Here is a 17,186-nt window from a genome sequence, read left to right as displayed (position 1 = left end):
CGTGGAGCACTGGGTGTTATACGCAAACAGTGAATCATGGAACACTACATCAAAAACTAATGATGTAATGTATGGTGATTAACATAACATAATAAAAAAATATATATATACATGGTTCAAAGAAAATTAAAATGAGAAAAAGATGTACATGGAGAAATCCTGCCCCCTCTGCTATCTCCATTCACCCCATCCTTCCCCGCCTTTATTAGTTTCGTACTTATTCTTCCAGTGTTACTTTATGCAAATATAAACAGATATGAATGTAAATCATTTACTTCTTCTTTATGCAAATATAACATATTCTCTTGCTCTCTCTTTACACACGCATACACACACAAGCGTGCGCACGCATGTTACTCTTTATCTTCCATTTTTCCACTTAAGAGTACATCCTGGAGACCTTTTTATGTCAATACGTGGACAGGCCCCTCAGATGACCAGATTATTTTCATTCCTTTGTTCAACAAACAAGTCTGCAATGAATAACCTTGACCACGCTTCATTTTGTACTCAGGTAGATGTATTTCTGGGATAAATTCCCAGAATTGGGATTACTGAATCAGAGGGTAAGTAGATTTGTGTGTAATTTTTATTAAAATTGTCAAATAGAGGTTGTGCCATTTTGTACTTCCACCAGCAATGCACGAAAGAGCCTGTTTCCTTACAGTTTCACTAGCAAAATGTGTTTTCAAATTTGGGGAGGTGTCTTATCTGAAAGGTGAAAACTGATATTTCACTAATTTTTTTTTTTTTTTTTAGAGAGAGAGAGAGAGCACATGAGTGTGTATGTGAGAGGGGGTGTGGGGGCAGAGGGAGTGGGAGAGAGAATCTTAAGCTGAGCACGGAGCCCAAGGTGGGGCTTGATCTCACGACCCTGAGCTCATGACCTGAGCCAAAATCAAGAGTTGGACACTTAACCGACTGAGCCACCCAGGTGCCCTGATATTTCAGTAATTTTAATTTTGATTTGGGTTTCTTTAATAATGAGAGAAGCTGAACATCTTTTCTTATGCGTAAGGGCTTCTTGCATTTTTCTTTTCCTCTGTGGACTGTCTGATCCTGTCCTTTATCCATATTTCTGTTGGTCTTTTTCTTCTCAATTTGTATGAACTTTATACAGGAGTAGCTTGTTGTCTGTGATATGTATTGCAAATATTTTTGCTAGTTTGTCATTTCTTTTTTGCTTTTATATATGGTGATATCTTTGTTTTATTTTTGTTCTTTTTAATTTGGGGCGGTCATGGAAACCCATGTAGATTGAATTTATCAGACTTGTATTTTATGGCTTTTGGGTTTTGACTTCTAGTTAGACAGGCCTCCTTGTCCTAAAGCCATGAAAGAATCCTAGTTTAAGACTCTCTTATAACTAATACACAATTAATTTTTAGAGCATGAGTTAGTTCCTTTTCAGTTCAATAACCTTGTGGGGCGCCTGGGTGGCTCAGTCGTTAAGCGTCTGCCTTCAGCTCAGGTCATGATCCCAGGGTCCAGGGATCGAGCCCCGCATCAGGCTCCCTCCTCGGGGGGAAGCCTGCTTCTCCCTCTCCCACTCCTCCTGCTTGTGTTCCTGCTCTCGCTGTCTCTGTTTCTGTCAGATGAATAAATAAAACCTTAAAAAAAAAATAAAAGTGCAATAACCTTGTGGAAAAACACCACACAGATGATCAATAATGTGATGAATTAGGAGATGGTCTTCTAATTAAGAGTTTCAGGGGTGTGCAGCCAGGAGACACTTTCTTTCAAGTTGCTAACCCTTATCCTGGGGACCTGACACATGGGAAAAACCCATGTGACATCGATGGCCATTTCTTTCTAGACCAGCGACTCGGACACAACCAGCCCCACTGGACAACGGCCGAGTGATGGGTGTCTGGAGGAGAGCAGTAAAACCCCCAGGGAAAAGGTAGGTGATTGGAAGCTGCAGTCACGAAAAAGGACTCAGACACTCCCTAATCGGAAATGCTTCTTGACGTCAGTGTTTCAAGGTGCCAACAGCAGCAAAGTGGAGATCTTTAAAAATGAGTTCTGGTCACCTTCTTCGGAGGTAAAGGCCGAGGAAGGGCACAGGAGAACGATGTCTCAAGGTGTGCCCCACTGTCCCGACTCCCAGCGGACTTCCACCTATGACAATGTCCCTGCCCCGCCCGGGGCCCCCAGGGAGGAGGCAGCTACCGTCTCTTCCCATGCCTGTGACTCCAAGAGAGAAACTCTTGCCAGCCCTAACTCTGAAACCGGACATGGAAAAAAGAACTCTGGAGAAGAGGAACTTGAATCCTTGCAGAGGGTGGTCCAGGAGCTGCGAAAGGAAATAGAGACACAGAAGCAAACTTATGAGGAACAGATTAAAACGTAAGTCACCTGCAGAGGGGCCTCGGGCAGTCACTCGGCTTCCATTTTCAGAAGCAGCAGGGATTGTTCTCCTCTGCCAACGAAGTGATATTAGAAACCTTGAGTTTAGAGAATACAGTAATCTATAGCAGTTGGGCTTAATTGAAGAAAGGGGTAAAGGGAATGATGAGATGACTACATTAGTGAAAACTCTTAAGTTTTGGGTTAAACTCATGAAAAGTGAAGTATGCAGCTTATGCAGCTTAAGCAACTATTTCCAAATAGTGGTTCTTTAAGGGTCGACATGATCTAAAAATTAAGAGGAACTTGAAATTTTTTTCATATTAATGTGATTCATCCCTTCTGAAAATATTTATTGAGCACATACTGTGTGCCACACACTCTCCCAGCTGTTGAGGAATAGCACGGAACAAAACAGACAAAAGTCCTTGTGCTTATAAAGCTTTCCTTCTCTCAGGAACAGACAGACAGTATGTATAAGTAATTAAAATATATGCTATGTCAGATGGTGGAGTGTGCTACGGGGAAGATAAAGCAGGGCAGGAGGTTGGGGGGGTCCAGGAAGGGGGTTCCTGTGTTAAATAGGGTGGTCAGGAAGGCTTCACTGAGATGGTGGTGTTAAAGCAAGGGCCTGAAGAGAAGAGGGAATAAATCAGGCCCACCTACGGGGGAAGAGCAGGCCAGGTAGGGAGAAGCAAAGGTGCAGGTCTGGTATGTTCATGCACAGGAGGAGTGGTGGTGAGCTGGCGCAGCGGGGAACAGCTGACAGGAGAGAGGGCAGACGAAGGCAGGAGGCCATGCCAGCCACCTTAAAGCCTGTGTGAGACAAAGCTTCTAGCCAGATCTACTTGACTAAAGCCTCACCAAATCACTGGCTTCCCGATGAGCGAAGGGAAGGCCAATACGGAGGCTATTGCCACAATTTTCATGCACATCCCTAAGGTGCTTGGACACAATGTGCTCTCTTGGGTAGATAAACTATTTTCTTGAAATCTTTTTCACACCACTGACTTTTCATGAGTATAAAGCTCAATCCAGCTTAGCCCATATGAACTACATCACTAATGACGTAAAATGTGAACTAGTGGGGTTCTCAAATTATGGGTACTTTTTCAGTCCATTAAGCATCAGGTACGTGAAAGGGAGACTTTTGTGAGCCCTCATTCTTTGTTTCCTACGTAGAGGGCTGCCCGTCTAAAAGCAAAATGTAGATCCTTTGTCTAAGAACCTGAAATCAATCATTTGTAGGACGGCAACCCTCATGTGCCATCTTGTCTGTGATGGAAGCAGCCCCAGAGAAGTTTCCCACTGTACTCTCATGTGAATATCACTTACAGGTTAGGGAAAGATCCAGCTGCCACGGAGGGGCCATTCCTCCTGAAGGGAGCCAAGTCCTCTGAATTCACCCATCAAAGGGGTCCTCTGTCCTCAACAGTGAGAGGAGAATTAACAGTCCATAGCGCCTGCTCTGAGCTTCATGTTTCAGACACACCTTCTCATGTAATCCCCCACAGCAATGCTGTAACATAGATAATATCCCCATTTTACAGAAGAAATGGGGGCTCGGGAAGTATGAAAAGATTCCTCAGGAGGCACACAAACATCAGTAGGGCTGAGATTTGAACCTGGGTCAGTCACGCTCCTGAGCCCACCCAGATTCTACCTCTCACTGGAATCAGTCGTCTGAATCTAGATGTAGTCTCTCAGTTGGGATTTCTCCTAAAGCAAGATGGAAGCAAGAGTAAATTTGGAGAAGAACTGGATTTGTAATGAGAGGGTCAGAAGGAATGAGACTAATTTAGCTGTAGGAAGAGACAGGCAGGGGGAGGCAAGGCTCCAAGAAGGGGCTGTTACCTGGAGAATGGTCCAAAGCCCCTGAAGAAGCCAGGCTGGGCTCGAATGGGAGCTCAAGTTTCTTAAAAAAAAAAAAAAAAAAAAAAAAAAGGCCCCTCTGGCACCACCTCACAGAATGAAATTCTTTTTTTCCCTTTTTTTATTGTTCTGTTAATCACCATACATTACATCATTAGTTTTTGATGTAGTGTTCCATGATTCATTGTTTGTGCATACAGAGTGAAATTCTGAAGCAAATTTCCAATCACACAATCTCCCCACAGTCCTGAAATTTCCTCTTTGGGCTTAAAAATGGCATTGTACTCTCATCCCTAGGAGTTAATTCAGCATAACCTGACAGAGCAGGGAGCACCTGGGACTAGACTAAGATTTGGGCCAGTAACAGGGAAACTTCTGGGAATTCAGAAACCCAACAGATTCTTTTTTTTTTTTTTAAAGATTTTATTTATTTATTTGACAGAGAGAGACACAGCGAGAGAGGGAACACAAGCAGGGGGAGTGGGAGAGGGAGAAGCAGGCTTCCGGCGGAGCAGGGAGCACGATGCTGGGATTCCCAGGACCCTGGGATCATGACCTGAGCTGAAGGCAGCTGCTTAATGACTGAGCCACCCAGGCGCCCCCCAACAGATTCTTCACCTGGAGCAGATTCGCAAGTGAGGGTGGGGCTGCCAGGGCCCCTGCTCCCAAAGGGCAGTTCGAACTTCTCCAAATCTCTACCCCTAGAGGGCCTTAATAAGAGAAGGCACTGGTACTCTCCCTGGAAGCAGGATGTGCAGGAACTCGTGTGTGCAAAGGTTTTGGGAATCTGGATATGGGGCTTCAGCGGTCAATCAACATTTCTGTTGAGCTGGACATGTGCAAGGTGCTGTGGAGGTGAAAATATAGATAGATGATAGATAGATAGATAGATAGATAGATAGATAGATAGATAGATAGTGGTGAAAATATAGATAGATAGATGATAGATAGATAGATAGATAGATAGATAGATAGATAGATAGATAGATAGATTAGAGGTGGTTCCTTCTTTCAAAGACTTTATTTATCTGATGGAAGATTAAAAAACATAGAACAACATGAAAAATAACAACACAAAAGATGTTATAAGATCATGTTAAATGACAAAAGAGGGGCTCAGACATGCCCTGGGATTTCAGGTTTACTGGGAAGTCTGCGTGTGGGGGGCATGTGGGGGGGGTTGGAAGTTGGATATAGGACTTGTGATGTAGAAAGGACCCTGTTCTTTCATTCTGTTATTTCCTTCCTTGTAGCCTTGAGAAGGAAAATTATGATGTCTGGGCCAAGGTGGTGAGGCTCAATGAAGAACTGGAGAAGGAGAAGAAGAAATTTGCAGCCTTGGAAATCAGCCTCCGCAATGTGGAGCGCTCCCGGGAGGATGTTGAGAGGAGGAACAAGGCCCTGGAAGAAGAAGTCAAAGAATTTGTCAAATCGATGAAAGAGCCCAAAGCTGATGCTTGAGGGTTCCAAGCATACCATGAAGACAGCCCACAGAGGCTCACCCAACATATTCCCTTTCTCGGTGCTACCTGATGACTGAGAAGCAAAATTACTCCTTAGGAGGGAGAAGACATTTAGGGGGAAACATCGCTTTTCCCAGTAAAATAAATCGATGGAATTTGCAGGAAGATGAGGGTGAGCAGGGACATGTGGGGACATTTATGACCCCTGTGGCTGTATTCAAAAGGATTGCATTATTCCACCGTGATCTCAGGCCGAGCTAAATGGAACCTTCCATGGCTGGGTGACTAAGTCCAATGGAGACATTTGAAACAGGCCACATCCCAGGACCCTGGCAACAGGCTGGCCCCCACCAAGGCTGGACTGAGGCATTAGTTCTTTTTTTTTTTTTTTCTTTGTGGAATAATTCATTTAGTCAGATGGCCTCATGGTGTCCTTGAGACACAGGGGCAGAAAATGATATTTAGCTTTCTTGTACTCGCCTGTGGTGAGCTGTGTTTTGGGGGGACCGCACCTGCTGACCAGAGCCCCATTCCGTAACCCCCTTCCATGATGCACACTCTCCCTGGAAACTCAAAATTATTATTAGACTAAGACAAAACAAGCAATAAACTTTGTATTTATGAAGGCAAAATTGATAAGAAAGGCATATACAAATAAAGCAGAAGAAAGAAAGAAAGAAAGAAAGAAAGAAAGAAAGAAAGAAAGAAAGAAAGAAAGAAAGAAAGAAAGAGAAAGAAAGAAAGAAAGAAAGAAAGAAAGAGAAAAGTGCCCCTTCCTTGAGACAGATGCACTCCTTTCCCGGCACGTGGCATGGTGAGCAGGGTCTGCGCCGGGTTCCAGTCCCGACCTGCCTTTCCATGGCCACAGTTGTATACAGTGGACCTGTGACAGAGGCCTTCTCACCATGATGGGACGTCCTTAGAGGTTGGGTGGGGGGTTTAGATAGTAATAGTCACGATAATATTTTTTTCTGTTACACCAAAATGCAAGTGATTTCACTCCTGAAAGGAACCAGAAGCACTAGGGAACAGCGGGGAGGGGAGCCTTCCCAGCAGACAGCTGACTTGTCCTCCTACATTAAGGCAGTCTAGCAGAGGGCCCTGGTGAGACCCCACACCTCGCTAGGTGGGAAAGTGGACTCTTTCGTGGTGACTGTCATTGTCCTCAGCAGGTGGTCTCCAAGCTCTTTTGACTATGTACCCCATCAGTAGAAAATACTGATGTAGAAATACACCCCCCAATAGATTTCTTTCCTTATAAATTATATACGTGTACTACTACATTGCTATATCATATATATCCTAAAACACACACAGGACAGACATTGAGTAAGGATGAGCCCTAAACACATATAAATAGATGTTCTCCAAGGTGCCTTCTGCTCTGGAGGCCACTGGCCCGATTTCCCAGCAGGTGTTACCTGTGCTTGTTTTACAGAGGTCGCACTGCTTCCACGCATTTACTTGAACTCTTGAAGCCACCTGGCTTCCTCAGAGATTTGAGATCGATGGTCACCGTGGTGAGAGTTGAGGCCTCCCAGCACATGTTTCCATCATTTTTCCTTTTTCTCCTTTCATTCTCTCACTTTTTCTCCTCTTCTCTTTGTTTTCGTCCCTCTGGTTATTTCCCCGCTGTGTGTGGCCTTGACACATTACCCACAGAGCAAAAGGTACCGACCGGAGGGTGAGTGTGGCTCAGTCCTGCTACTCAGGTCCTGCTGCAGCCACCACCAGCCACCAGACTGCTGGAGGGAGGGGGTGAGACCCAGCACATTCTCTTAGAGACCTGCTTACAGAAGCCTGGGGGTGTGGGAGGGGGGTGATTTGGCACACCATTAAGTAAAGCAATAAAATATCCGATTTCCTGGGGTTTACTTGTTTTGTAATTACAGAGTGGCAAGCGTGGAGACACTTGTTGAACACCTAATTTAGGAGAGTCTGTAGTTCTGCAGGGCGTGGATTCCTCACACTGACTCTTTAGGCGCTGAAACAGAGTTGAGGATGCAAGTAGCCGGCTGCATAATTCTAAAGGGAACATTGCTTGAAGGTGCAAAAAGGAGGACCTGAGGTCAGTGTTTGGAGGCTGGTGTTGCCGGACCTTGCTGGGCCTCGGAGCAAGAGCTCAGGCTGAGTAGAAGGGCTGCATTCGAATTCCAAGCTCCTCCTGGCCAGGGGATGCCTCTTGTTCTATTCCTTCCCCCAAGACTATGAGCTAACAGAGCGGCTGCTCCAGCCTGGGAAGCTGGAGTGTCCGTTCCTCTTCATAATCAAGAGGGGGACCTGGCTGGCGGAAGTTGCCCTGCTTCCTCATGTGCCACTGTCCATAGAAGGAGAACACAAGAAACAGGAGTTTTTCTAGTACCCTAGGCCCTGTGAGTGCAAGGAAGGGCCCGTGAAGATCTGGGGTCTGATGGCACTGGCCTCAGCGCCCCAGAGGCTACATGTGAAGTGGACGACAGGGTAGCGCTAGACCTCGTCTGGACCAAGAAGCCAGTCTTTGGAAAGCAGCTCCCAGAGACTGACCTAGGTCATCAGTGTCCTGTTGGCTCCCACCTTTAGCTCTCCCAGGGGCAGGATCTACTATGTCTGCCTTTTTCCAGCCACCTGCCCCCTCTTCACCTCACCTCTCGTCCACCTGCGCAGATAACGAGAAACTAAAAAAGGTCTGCAACACGCACATCAAAACCCCTGGCCTTCTTCCCTACCAAAATTTGTCATTTGCCTCACAGCCTCAAGTATGGCACGTGTCAGCTTACTTTTCTGTCAAGTTTGAGGCAGAGCTGAGGGGTTTCTAGTAAGTTTGTGCACCAAGAGGACATTTTGTATTAGGGGATTGGCTGAGATTTCTGTCTTTGTCCGCTTGGGCTGCTATAACAAAATACCACAGACTGGGGGCCTTGTAACAACAGATATTTATTTCTCACAGTTCCAGATGCTGGGAGTCTGAGAGCAGGGTGGAGCGAGGGCCCCCTTCGGGGTTGCAGACTTCTCGTGTGTCCCCACATGGTGGAGGGACTTGCGAGCTCTGTGGTGCTTCTTTTCTGTCACTAATCCCATTCATGAGGGCTCCACCCTCCTAATGCCATCATCTCTGGGGGTTAATATTTCTACACATGAATTGGAGGTGGGCGCGCCACCATTCAGAGCACAGCAATTCCCTTTCCAGTGAATTTTGGTCAGAGTCTGAGGCCTGGAGTGTGACATTCCTCAAGCAGAGCCTGGGTAGAGGTTGTAAGTACCAGAGATTTTTGTGGTTGCTGCTCTGATCAGTTCCTTAAGCCCTGCTTAGCAGCCCATCCCATTTAAAAAAGCACAAAGCAGGAGACTCCAAGGCAAGTCAAGGCTGCCGAGACGGGCGGGAGAGGAGCACCATACAGCAGCTGTTGGCCGGGTTCCCAGGGCTCAAGACAGGAGGATGTGCGCACACTGACATCGTGTAAACTTCCACATTCCACCGCTTCCTCTGCAGATACCATCAGTGGTCAGGCCATGCGCTCGCCGGGGAGCAGAGAGATCACTTAGAGGCTGCCCCTGCGATTCAAATGAGCTGCCTTTACAAGAATTGCACACAAGCTTTCATCCTGCTGGACAAGGCCCCCAAGGGTGGAGGTCTCTCTACTGCTGGAGGAGGTCAGGCTGCCATTTGGCCGGCAGCACAAGGGCTGGAGCTGGTGGACCCATGGGTCAGTAGGCTTCCCAGGGTGACTTCAGACGAGGAATGAGCAGAGAATACCAACGCAGAGGTGCATCTTTCCTCTGATGCTCGAAAACTATCTTAGAATCATAGAATAACAGCATTGGAAAACACCCATGAGCTTATCTAATCTAAGCTGTTCATTTAATGGGTAGGGAAACTGAGGCCTGGAGACAAGCTGAATTGCCAGTGCTCACATATCAATGCGGAAGAGGATTAAAGTTAGGGGATTTTTAACCGCTCCTCTAGCCCACTATCTAGTGATTCTTGACATCTGTCCATGAGTTCTTTCCCCCGGGCCATGACCATGGGGTGAAACCCGTTGAGCGTCACTTGCTGATTATGTCCAGTATAGAAAGCCAGGCTCACCTCTTGGTCACAAGCAAGGCTTGGCTCATAGGATGCCATTTTCCACCGACTTTATATTACTGATGCTGTTTTAAGACAGTGGTTCTCAGTCTTGGCTGCACTATAGAATTACCTTAAGGAGATTTTTTTAAAAAATTCTGATGCTCAAACCCCACCCCATGTCAACTGAATCAGAATTTTGGGGGGTGGAGTCTAAGAACTTTTTTCCTTAAAAAAACTTCCAGTTAATTCTAATATGCAGACAGAAGTGTTAAACATGGTTCTAAAACTGCTAAGTTTGGCTCAAGTCATGACTAATGATAATATTAAATCTACCTACTCCTTTTTTCCTTTCTTTTTTTTAAAGATTTTATTTATTAGAGAGAGAGAGAGAGCGAGAACATGCAGGAGTAAGGGGGTTGGGGGTGGAGGAAGGGGCAGAGGGAGAGGGAGAAGCAGACTCCCCATTGAGCAGGGAGCCAACTTGGGGGTGGACCCTAGGACCCTGAGATCATGACCTGTGCTGAAGGCAGTCACTTAACCGACTGAGCGCCCCCCCCTTTTTAAAAGATTTTTTTTACCTACTCCTTTTTTCTATCCCCAGTCAACACAACTACACATTCTCTGTTCTCCCTACTTGCTGATTGATCTTGTGTTCACTCATTTAGGAAAGAGATGCTTAAGAGATAGAAAATGGATCTTTGTTATATACCCATTTTTCAGATGAGGAAAACTGAGCCCGAAGATGTTACCAAAAAAACTCAATATAACAGTAGCTTAGACATGAACAAATTCAAGGAGCCTGAGATTTCTTTTATATATGGGAATGCTCTCAACTTGCTTTAAGAAGGTCAGCACTTGAGGGCTTGATTTAAAGAGTCTCACGAACAGCTCTGATTAAAACCATCTTCCTTTCAAACTCATAGTAGATTGAGAAATCTCTGTCAGGAGCCTTTGGAAAATTAACCATGAATGTGATATACCTGGGAGACAACCATGAAGCCTCCATTAATCATTAATCCCATCTTTATATTAGTTACCTGATTCCAAGCAGAGAGCTGTGTAATGAAAGAATGAGAGCCTGCGTGGATAAGATGGTTGTGAGTGGAGGTAGGTCAAAAGTGTGGATGTCACCAAGGAATGATGTGGTATGGGGGCACGGGGCATATAATCTGAGTTGGGGCGTGGGGGCAGGGCCCTGAAAGGGGAAAGGGGGATTTAGGTAGCAGGATAGAAAGCTGGTTTGCCCTCAAGCAAACCTGACAACTGGTCAAAGTTGGACTTGGACTTCCTTTTCTGCTCTTGGTTCTTGACTGGCACCATCAGCACCATCATAACAGTAACGACCACTCATAAGCAACAAATACCATTTGCTTTCTGTCAGTCACTGTGCCAAGCATTCTGCACATGACATCTCCTTTAAATCTTAAATAGACTCTTGGATTAAGTGCTACTCTACCTATTTCACAGATGCGGAAATTGAGGTTTCAGTGCAGCAGAGCTAGGAGCTGAGTCTGTCCAATTTGTTCGAAGACTTGCCCTCATGTGGGGAAGGAGTGCAGGATAGAAAGCTATCTTTAAGTGGTGATGAATTAAACTAAAATTTCCAAGGACTTTTTTTATATATAAAGAATACTGGTGCAGGTCCAGGAAAGAACCACTAATTTTGCTCTGATTCAGCATCAAAGTGGAGAAATATCATCAGGCAGGTCCCCGAGTCACAGCCTGCCTGCTTGTCCCGAGGGTGGCTGGAGGCCACATACCACACCCAGCCCTCACCCAGAGTACATTCATGGTTCCATGTCATGAGCTCCACACTGGAAAGGTCTCGTGGGAGTAACTCCAGGATCAGGGTCTCCCAAGAGTCTCTGGCTCCACGGTGCTGAGTGAGTGTCTAAGACCTCTTTGCTGGCCTTCTTCATATATTCTTCACTCTCTTTTCCATGTAGAGACAACTTTTCTCTTTCCACGAGCCTAGAAGGGCCCTCAAGTGGGCTTATTGGATAACTTTGAAGGATGTATTGCCAGTGAGTCCTATAAGAGAGGGAAAAAACCATCTTCCCATTCCATGTAGAAATCTTAGGGATTCTACATGAACGGGGTGGTGTTGGTGGGAGGAAATAAGGACACAATTCCCCAACCTTTCCTCAACTTAAGATGTGTCATAAGTTAAATATAGGCTCGGCCCTGTGGATGTTTACAGGCTAAAAGAGTCCATTCTGGCCGGAGGCTTGCAGTTTTCTGAGTATAAGGCAGTGGGATGTCTTCAGCTTGCTTCACACGGTGTGATTGCTTCCAAAGCACTCCCAGTGGATCAGTGAGCAGAGCACGTGTCAATGCGTGACTGCTTGGGAAACAGGGCCCATTTAATGATGCATTTACTCGGACTTGCCCTCTGCCTCTTGCATTTTATCATTACTGATTTTCAGCTAAGATACAAAGCCCTTATTTCCCTTTGAAGTCACTCCTTCCTGGCTGTGAGAGAGGGCAGTGGTTTGCCTGTCAGTGTCCTTTTAGGGAAAGAGCTGGGGGAGCACGCAGCCCAGCTCAGCTGGCTGGGTAAACATCAGACACATTCTGTGGGAACTTGCACTTGATCACCAGGAAGCAGGTAGTCTGGATTAGGTATTGTGTCCGTTTTCGGGCTGGCTATGACCTTCAGTGGAAAACCAACCCCAGTCAGAAAAAGCCAACACCATGCTCTGTCATACTGAGTTTACTTACCTATTGAAATGGTGGTTATTTATTAATGCAAAGCTCATACCCTCGGAATTCCAGCCATAATCTTCATTGAGATTTTCTTATGTTGGATTTCATAGACTCTGTTGAAGTCAAGTAGGTGCACATCAATTGCTTGGCTTGCTATTTATGCTACTTATGTAGTCACTGACTGTCACTCTTGGATGTCTTTCTTGCTCTTCTGAGAGTATTGGAATCTATCTCCCAAAGACCAGAGAAATAAAATACTTGAAAATCACACAGCATTTGGCAGTGGCCAGGCCAGTCTTGAGAAAGTTGATCTCTATGCAGTGATAATCCGGACAGTTGTGTTGCCAGTGATATCTTTAGCACAAGTAAACTGCCCCCAAGATAGAGCAAAATGTTGCAACACTGAGTCTTCCTCCTGCTCTTGAGTGTTTTAGAAGAACTACATTTGACTAGGGACATTAAAAAAAAAAAAATACACTTGCTGAGTGCTTTCTATTCCCTAAGCAAGATATACTCTGCTTTACCTGCAATATCTCAATTAATTCTTACAGCAAACTATGAGGTAGTTGCTAGCATTACAATCTCTGTTTTACAGATGCGGGGACAGAGGCTTTGAGAGGTTAAGTAATTTAATCAGACTCATAGTTAATATCTTATTTCTGAGAGATAATTTTTTTCATTTGAACACTTTTGAAATTAGTGTGTCCAATGTGTGTTCTTCCCAACACAACCGAGCGATTAACTCAGTTCTGATGCTATCGACCTGGAGAGAGCATTAGATGCCACAGGTTAAGGGCTCAGTCCTACAACAAAGACCCCTGCCCCAAACATTTCAGATGCCAATCAGAATCTGTGCTTTTGACCAACTGGCTATAGATCAGAAGCTCCCTCCACCCCTCCTCGGGTTTGATTAATTTGCTAGAGTGGCTCACAGAATTCAGGACACATTTTACTTATTAGATTCCTGGGTTTATTATAAAATGATATAACTCAGAAACAGCCAGATGGAAAGTTGCATAGGGCAAAATATGGGGAGAGGGGCTCCGAGCTTCCATGGGCCACATGGTCACGTGTTCACCAACCTGGAAGCTTTTCAAACCTTTTCCTTGGCGTTTTTATGGAGGCCTCATTACACAGACACTGTTGATTAAATCATTGGCCTTTGGTGACTAAACTCAGTCTCCAGCCCTTCTCCCTTCCCCAGGTAAATGATGAGACCAAAGATAGGCACCACTGAGTCAGCCCTAGCGATTGCTATCCCTCTTCTTTGCCAGCATTCCCATTTAAATCGTTATTTTTATTTTTCATCGCGTTTAATTCCTAGAATTTAAATGTATGTGTAAAATTAAAAGTAATAATTATCATAATAGCAATAATTGCTAACATTTATTGGGAGCTGAATATTGCCTGCCAGACTGTTCTAAGTGCTTTATTTGTATTAACTGAGTTAATCCTAACAAATCTCCCACAGCTAGACAGCCGTATCCCCTTTTCACAGCAAAGTAATTTGCTTCTGCTTTTGCTCCTGCCTTTGACTGTGGCTCTGCTAATTGTCTCCCGCTTAGAGGAACACATTTCTCTGACAGTTTCTAGGGTTAGAGATGGAGCTGGGGCAGGTTTAGGGCAATGCTAACACTTCAGAAAATCTCCAGTAATTGGGTGAAATGCTCATGTGACAAATTGGCTTTTGACAAATTAGTCTGCTTTCACATATTAATCGCCAAGCCGGCCAGCTGGAAACAGATTTACTAGAAACCGGAGTGGAGGGAGGAGGCAGGCAGCGGCGTTAAGTAAGTTCACACCTGACGGGGAGAGTTGGACAGAGCGTACAGGGCAAGGCCGAGGCCTCGTCCTGGACCACCGAACTGAAGGTCCGGCCGGGGAGGGTTGGATGGGGCAATGGTTAGAGGCCCCAAAGACAGGCTCGGAAGGGAGAGGGAGCTTGCCATTTGGAACTGGGGGTGAGTGCCTCCTGCCTCTGCTGCCGTGTGCAGCTGTACAACTGCGGGGGTGAGCACAGCCCCCACACTCTGCCCTCGGCGCCCTGGGCCCTGACTGCCCCCCTCCCAGGGGAAGGGGGACCCTCCCTCCACACGGGGCACAGCCGGCCGGGGCACTCTCCAACAGAAGGCCTCAGCGGAGCAGAAGAGGCCGCGGAGCACATTGAGAACGAGGGAGGTCAGGCACGCCACCCCGGTTACAGGTAACCAGATAAAGACTCAGAGACAGAGGGGTTAAGAGGATTCTCAGATCTCAAGAGATTTCCCAAGAAGTCCTTCTTAAGATGGCTCTTTATTAGTAGATGAAGCTATTATTATTATTATTATTATTACTTATGGCAGATGAGAAGCTTTTTTCATAGATAAAAGAGTTAATATCGGGGTGCCTGGGTGGTTCAGTCGGTTAAGGTCATGATCCTGGGGTCCCGGGATCGAGTCCCACATCGGGCTCCCTGCTTAGCGGGGGGGGTCTGCCTCTCCGTCTCCCTCTGCCCCTTCCCCTCCCCTCGTGCTCTGTCCCTCTCTCTCGAATAAATAAATAAAATCTAAAAAATAAAGAGTTAATATAAAAAGGTTTAGTAATGGAGACAACAAGTAGACTGAAACTTCCCATCCTAAAATGATTTCCTTTCACTAGTCTAAGGCGGTGGATGGTACCGGTCAAATTTAAACAGGAGTATTATCTCAGGGGAATTGTTTCAAGGTTGTAATTATTTACCTCAAGGTGTACTAACCATCTTACAGCGCTGCCGAGCCACTCTGCCTTATAAACCTTTGCCTGCCAACAGCACAAGCTCAAACACCTTCACTCAGTGCGCGGGGCACTTAGAGAATGTGGGACCTGCACGCGTGCTGCCCTGATGCCTGCATACACCCTTGGTCCCTGTGTTCCTTCCTGGCCACCCTGTGAGGCATCACCTTCCTCACCTGCGACCTGGGATAATGGTGAGACACCTGTGCTACCCACCACACAAGATGACCATTAGGACTGGGTGGGGTGATGTATGTGTACACACGTGAGCTAGTAGCCTGAGTGTTAGGGTGTAGTGCACTTCGTGACGCCCAGGGCAAGGAATCCTCCTGAAAGCCGACTTTGTGCCCCATGTGCCTGTTGATATGCCGACTCTCACAGTAAGACTTGCCACCAGGCCATGCTCTCCCAGCAAGGCAGAGATTCTCCCCAGCTCCTCTGAGTGCCTGGGGCTCGAGGATGAGGGTCCAGGCCCACCGTGAGGGCATCTGGGCCCCCTGACACAGCCTGAGAAAACAGGCTGTTGTCCACACGTAAAGTCACTAGAAGAAGTTTCAAGCCCTTGACCCAGTGTGCACATGAGGATCTTCAGCTTCAGGCATGTACTCACACAGCCCAGGGATGGTGCTTTTTGCTTTCCAGGAACCACATTCACACCAGAGCCCTTGGCTTGGAGCAAACATCTGGAGGAGGTGTGGAAGCCAGACTGATGTCTTCAACCAGAAGCCTCGTGTGCTAGGACAGACAGATGAAGTGCCCATCATGCACACAGAAGCTTCCTGCTCCCTCCTCCACACCACCTAGAAAGCAGTCTTTCCAAAAAACCATTCCCCCCAAATGTTCTTTAATAGCCTTTTAAAAGCCATGATTTTGAAAGCCATTGCTTCAAAGCAGGCCTACGTGGTGGTGTAATTACTAACATTTGGTGAGTGAGTAATTACTAACATGGTGAGTACTTACTAACATTTGCCATATATGTGAAGTCTCCAGAGAGGGAATTATCTGAATCTAAAGCCCAGTTCTACTCTATCCAGTGGTGATGTTTCGACTTCAGCCTCACCATTGGTGATAAAAAACTCCCAACCTTGGTGTGTTCGTTTTCGAGGACTGCCACAACAAAGGACCCTAGACTGATGGCTTAAGCTATGGAAGTTTATTTCCTCACAGTTCTGGAGGCTGGAAGTCTGGTGTCAGCAGAGATGGTCTCTTCTGAGGTCTCTCTCCTTGGCTTGCAGATGGCTCTCTTCTCCCTGGGTCTTCACAAGGTCTTCCCTCTCTGACTGTCTTCTAATCTCCTCCACTTCTACGGACACCAGTCATATTGGATTATGTCCAATGACCCGTATGACCTCATTTTACCCTTGATCACCTCTTAAAGGCCCTATCTCCAAATACAGCTACGTTTTGAGATACTGGGGGTTGGGACTCCAGAGAAGAAGGCACAATTCAGCTCATAATACTTGGTAACATTTTAAAAGTATCATCACTTAGATCTCTAATGAAGAGGGATCCTTATCTTGCAGAATCTCTTCGGCAAATTAGTACAAATTTTAATATCTTCACAACTGGAAACCGTAGGTTATTGTTGCAATTTGTTTTAAATTTTCTGTCACAGAAAGTCAATAGGATCAGAACTCTAAAATCTTGCTGACCCGTAGGTACTGTGAGAAGGACACTGGTTGGGGGTCAGGAAACCTGGCTTTAAATGATGAGAAATAGCATTTTTATTAGATTATTTATTAAATTATAATAGTTATTAACATTTTTATTAGTTAGCTGTAATGAGGCAGTATCTCACTTGACCCAGGAACCCTGAATGCTGAACCTATTCTCACCCAGTTTTTACTGTGGAGGGTTTGTGGGGATATGCCAGACAATAGCACATTCTTTACTGTTATGAAGGTTTTAGTCCAAGCTACAGTTTAATCCCCTAGTGACCTGGGCCGGACCTCATGGCAGCACCAGGCCCTTTGCGCCTGGGCTAGAGGTGGATTTGCAGC

General features: G+C 45.9%; 1 protein-coding gene and 1 long non-coding RNA gene across 5 annotated transcripts in view; both read left to right on the top strand.

Moving 5' to 3' along the window:
• ARHGAP25 (Rho GTPase activating protein 25) overlaps nucleotides 1–6,405 on the top strand; it is an 85,676-nt gene extending 79,271 nt beyond the window's left edge. For all 3 annotated transcript variants that reach the window (XM_025868549.2, XM_025868550.2, XM_025868551.2), the window contains 2 exons: nucleotides 1,817–2,349; nucleotides 5,475–6,405. In XM_025868549.2, coding sequence (XP_025724334.1) covers nucleotides 1,817–2,349; nucleotides 5,475–5,682 — 741 coding nt within the window. In that variant the 3' untranslated portion in view covers nucleotides 5,683–6,405. The remainder of the gene's footprint in view (nucleotides 1–1,816; nucleotides 2,350–5,474) is intronic.
• Nucleotides 6,406–6,448: 43 nt separating this feature from the next.
• The window catches only part of LOC141373603 (uncharacterized), a 12,895-nt gene continuing 2,157 nt past the window's right edge, over nucleotides 6,449–17,186 (top strand). Inside the window, exons 1-2 of one of the 2 annotated variants that reach the window (XR_012379786.1) lie at nucleotides 6,449–8,478; nucleotides 9,154–17,173. This is a non-coding gene — a long non-coding RNA (uncharacterized lncRNA). Of the gene's footprint in view, nucleotides 17,174–17,186 lie in introns of both variants that reach the window. The other variant, XR_012379785.1, reaches the window with a different exon arrangement.

Source organism: Callorhinus ursinus, unplaced genomic scaffold (assembly GCF_003265705.2).
Source record: "Callorhinus ursinus isolate GAN/ISIS: 27379988/994484 unplaced genomic scaffold, GSC_fseal_2.0 scaffold10, whole genome shotgun sequence".
Lineage (NCBI taxonomy): Eukaryota > Metazoa > Chordata > Mammalia > Carnivora > Otariidae > Callorhinus > Callorhinus ursinus.
This window is presented reverse-complemented; position numbering and strand designations above follow the sequence as displayed.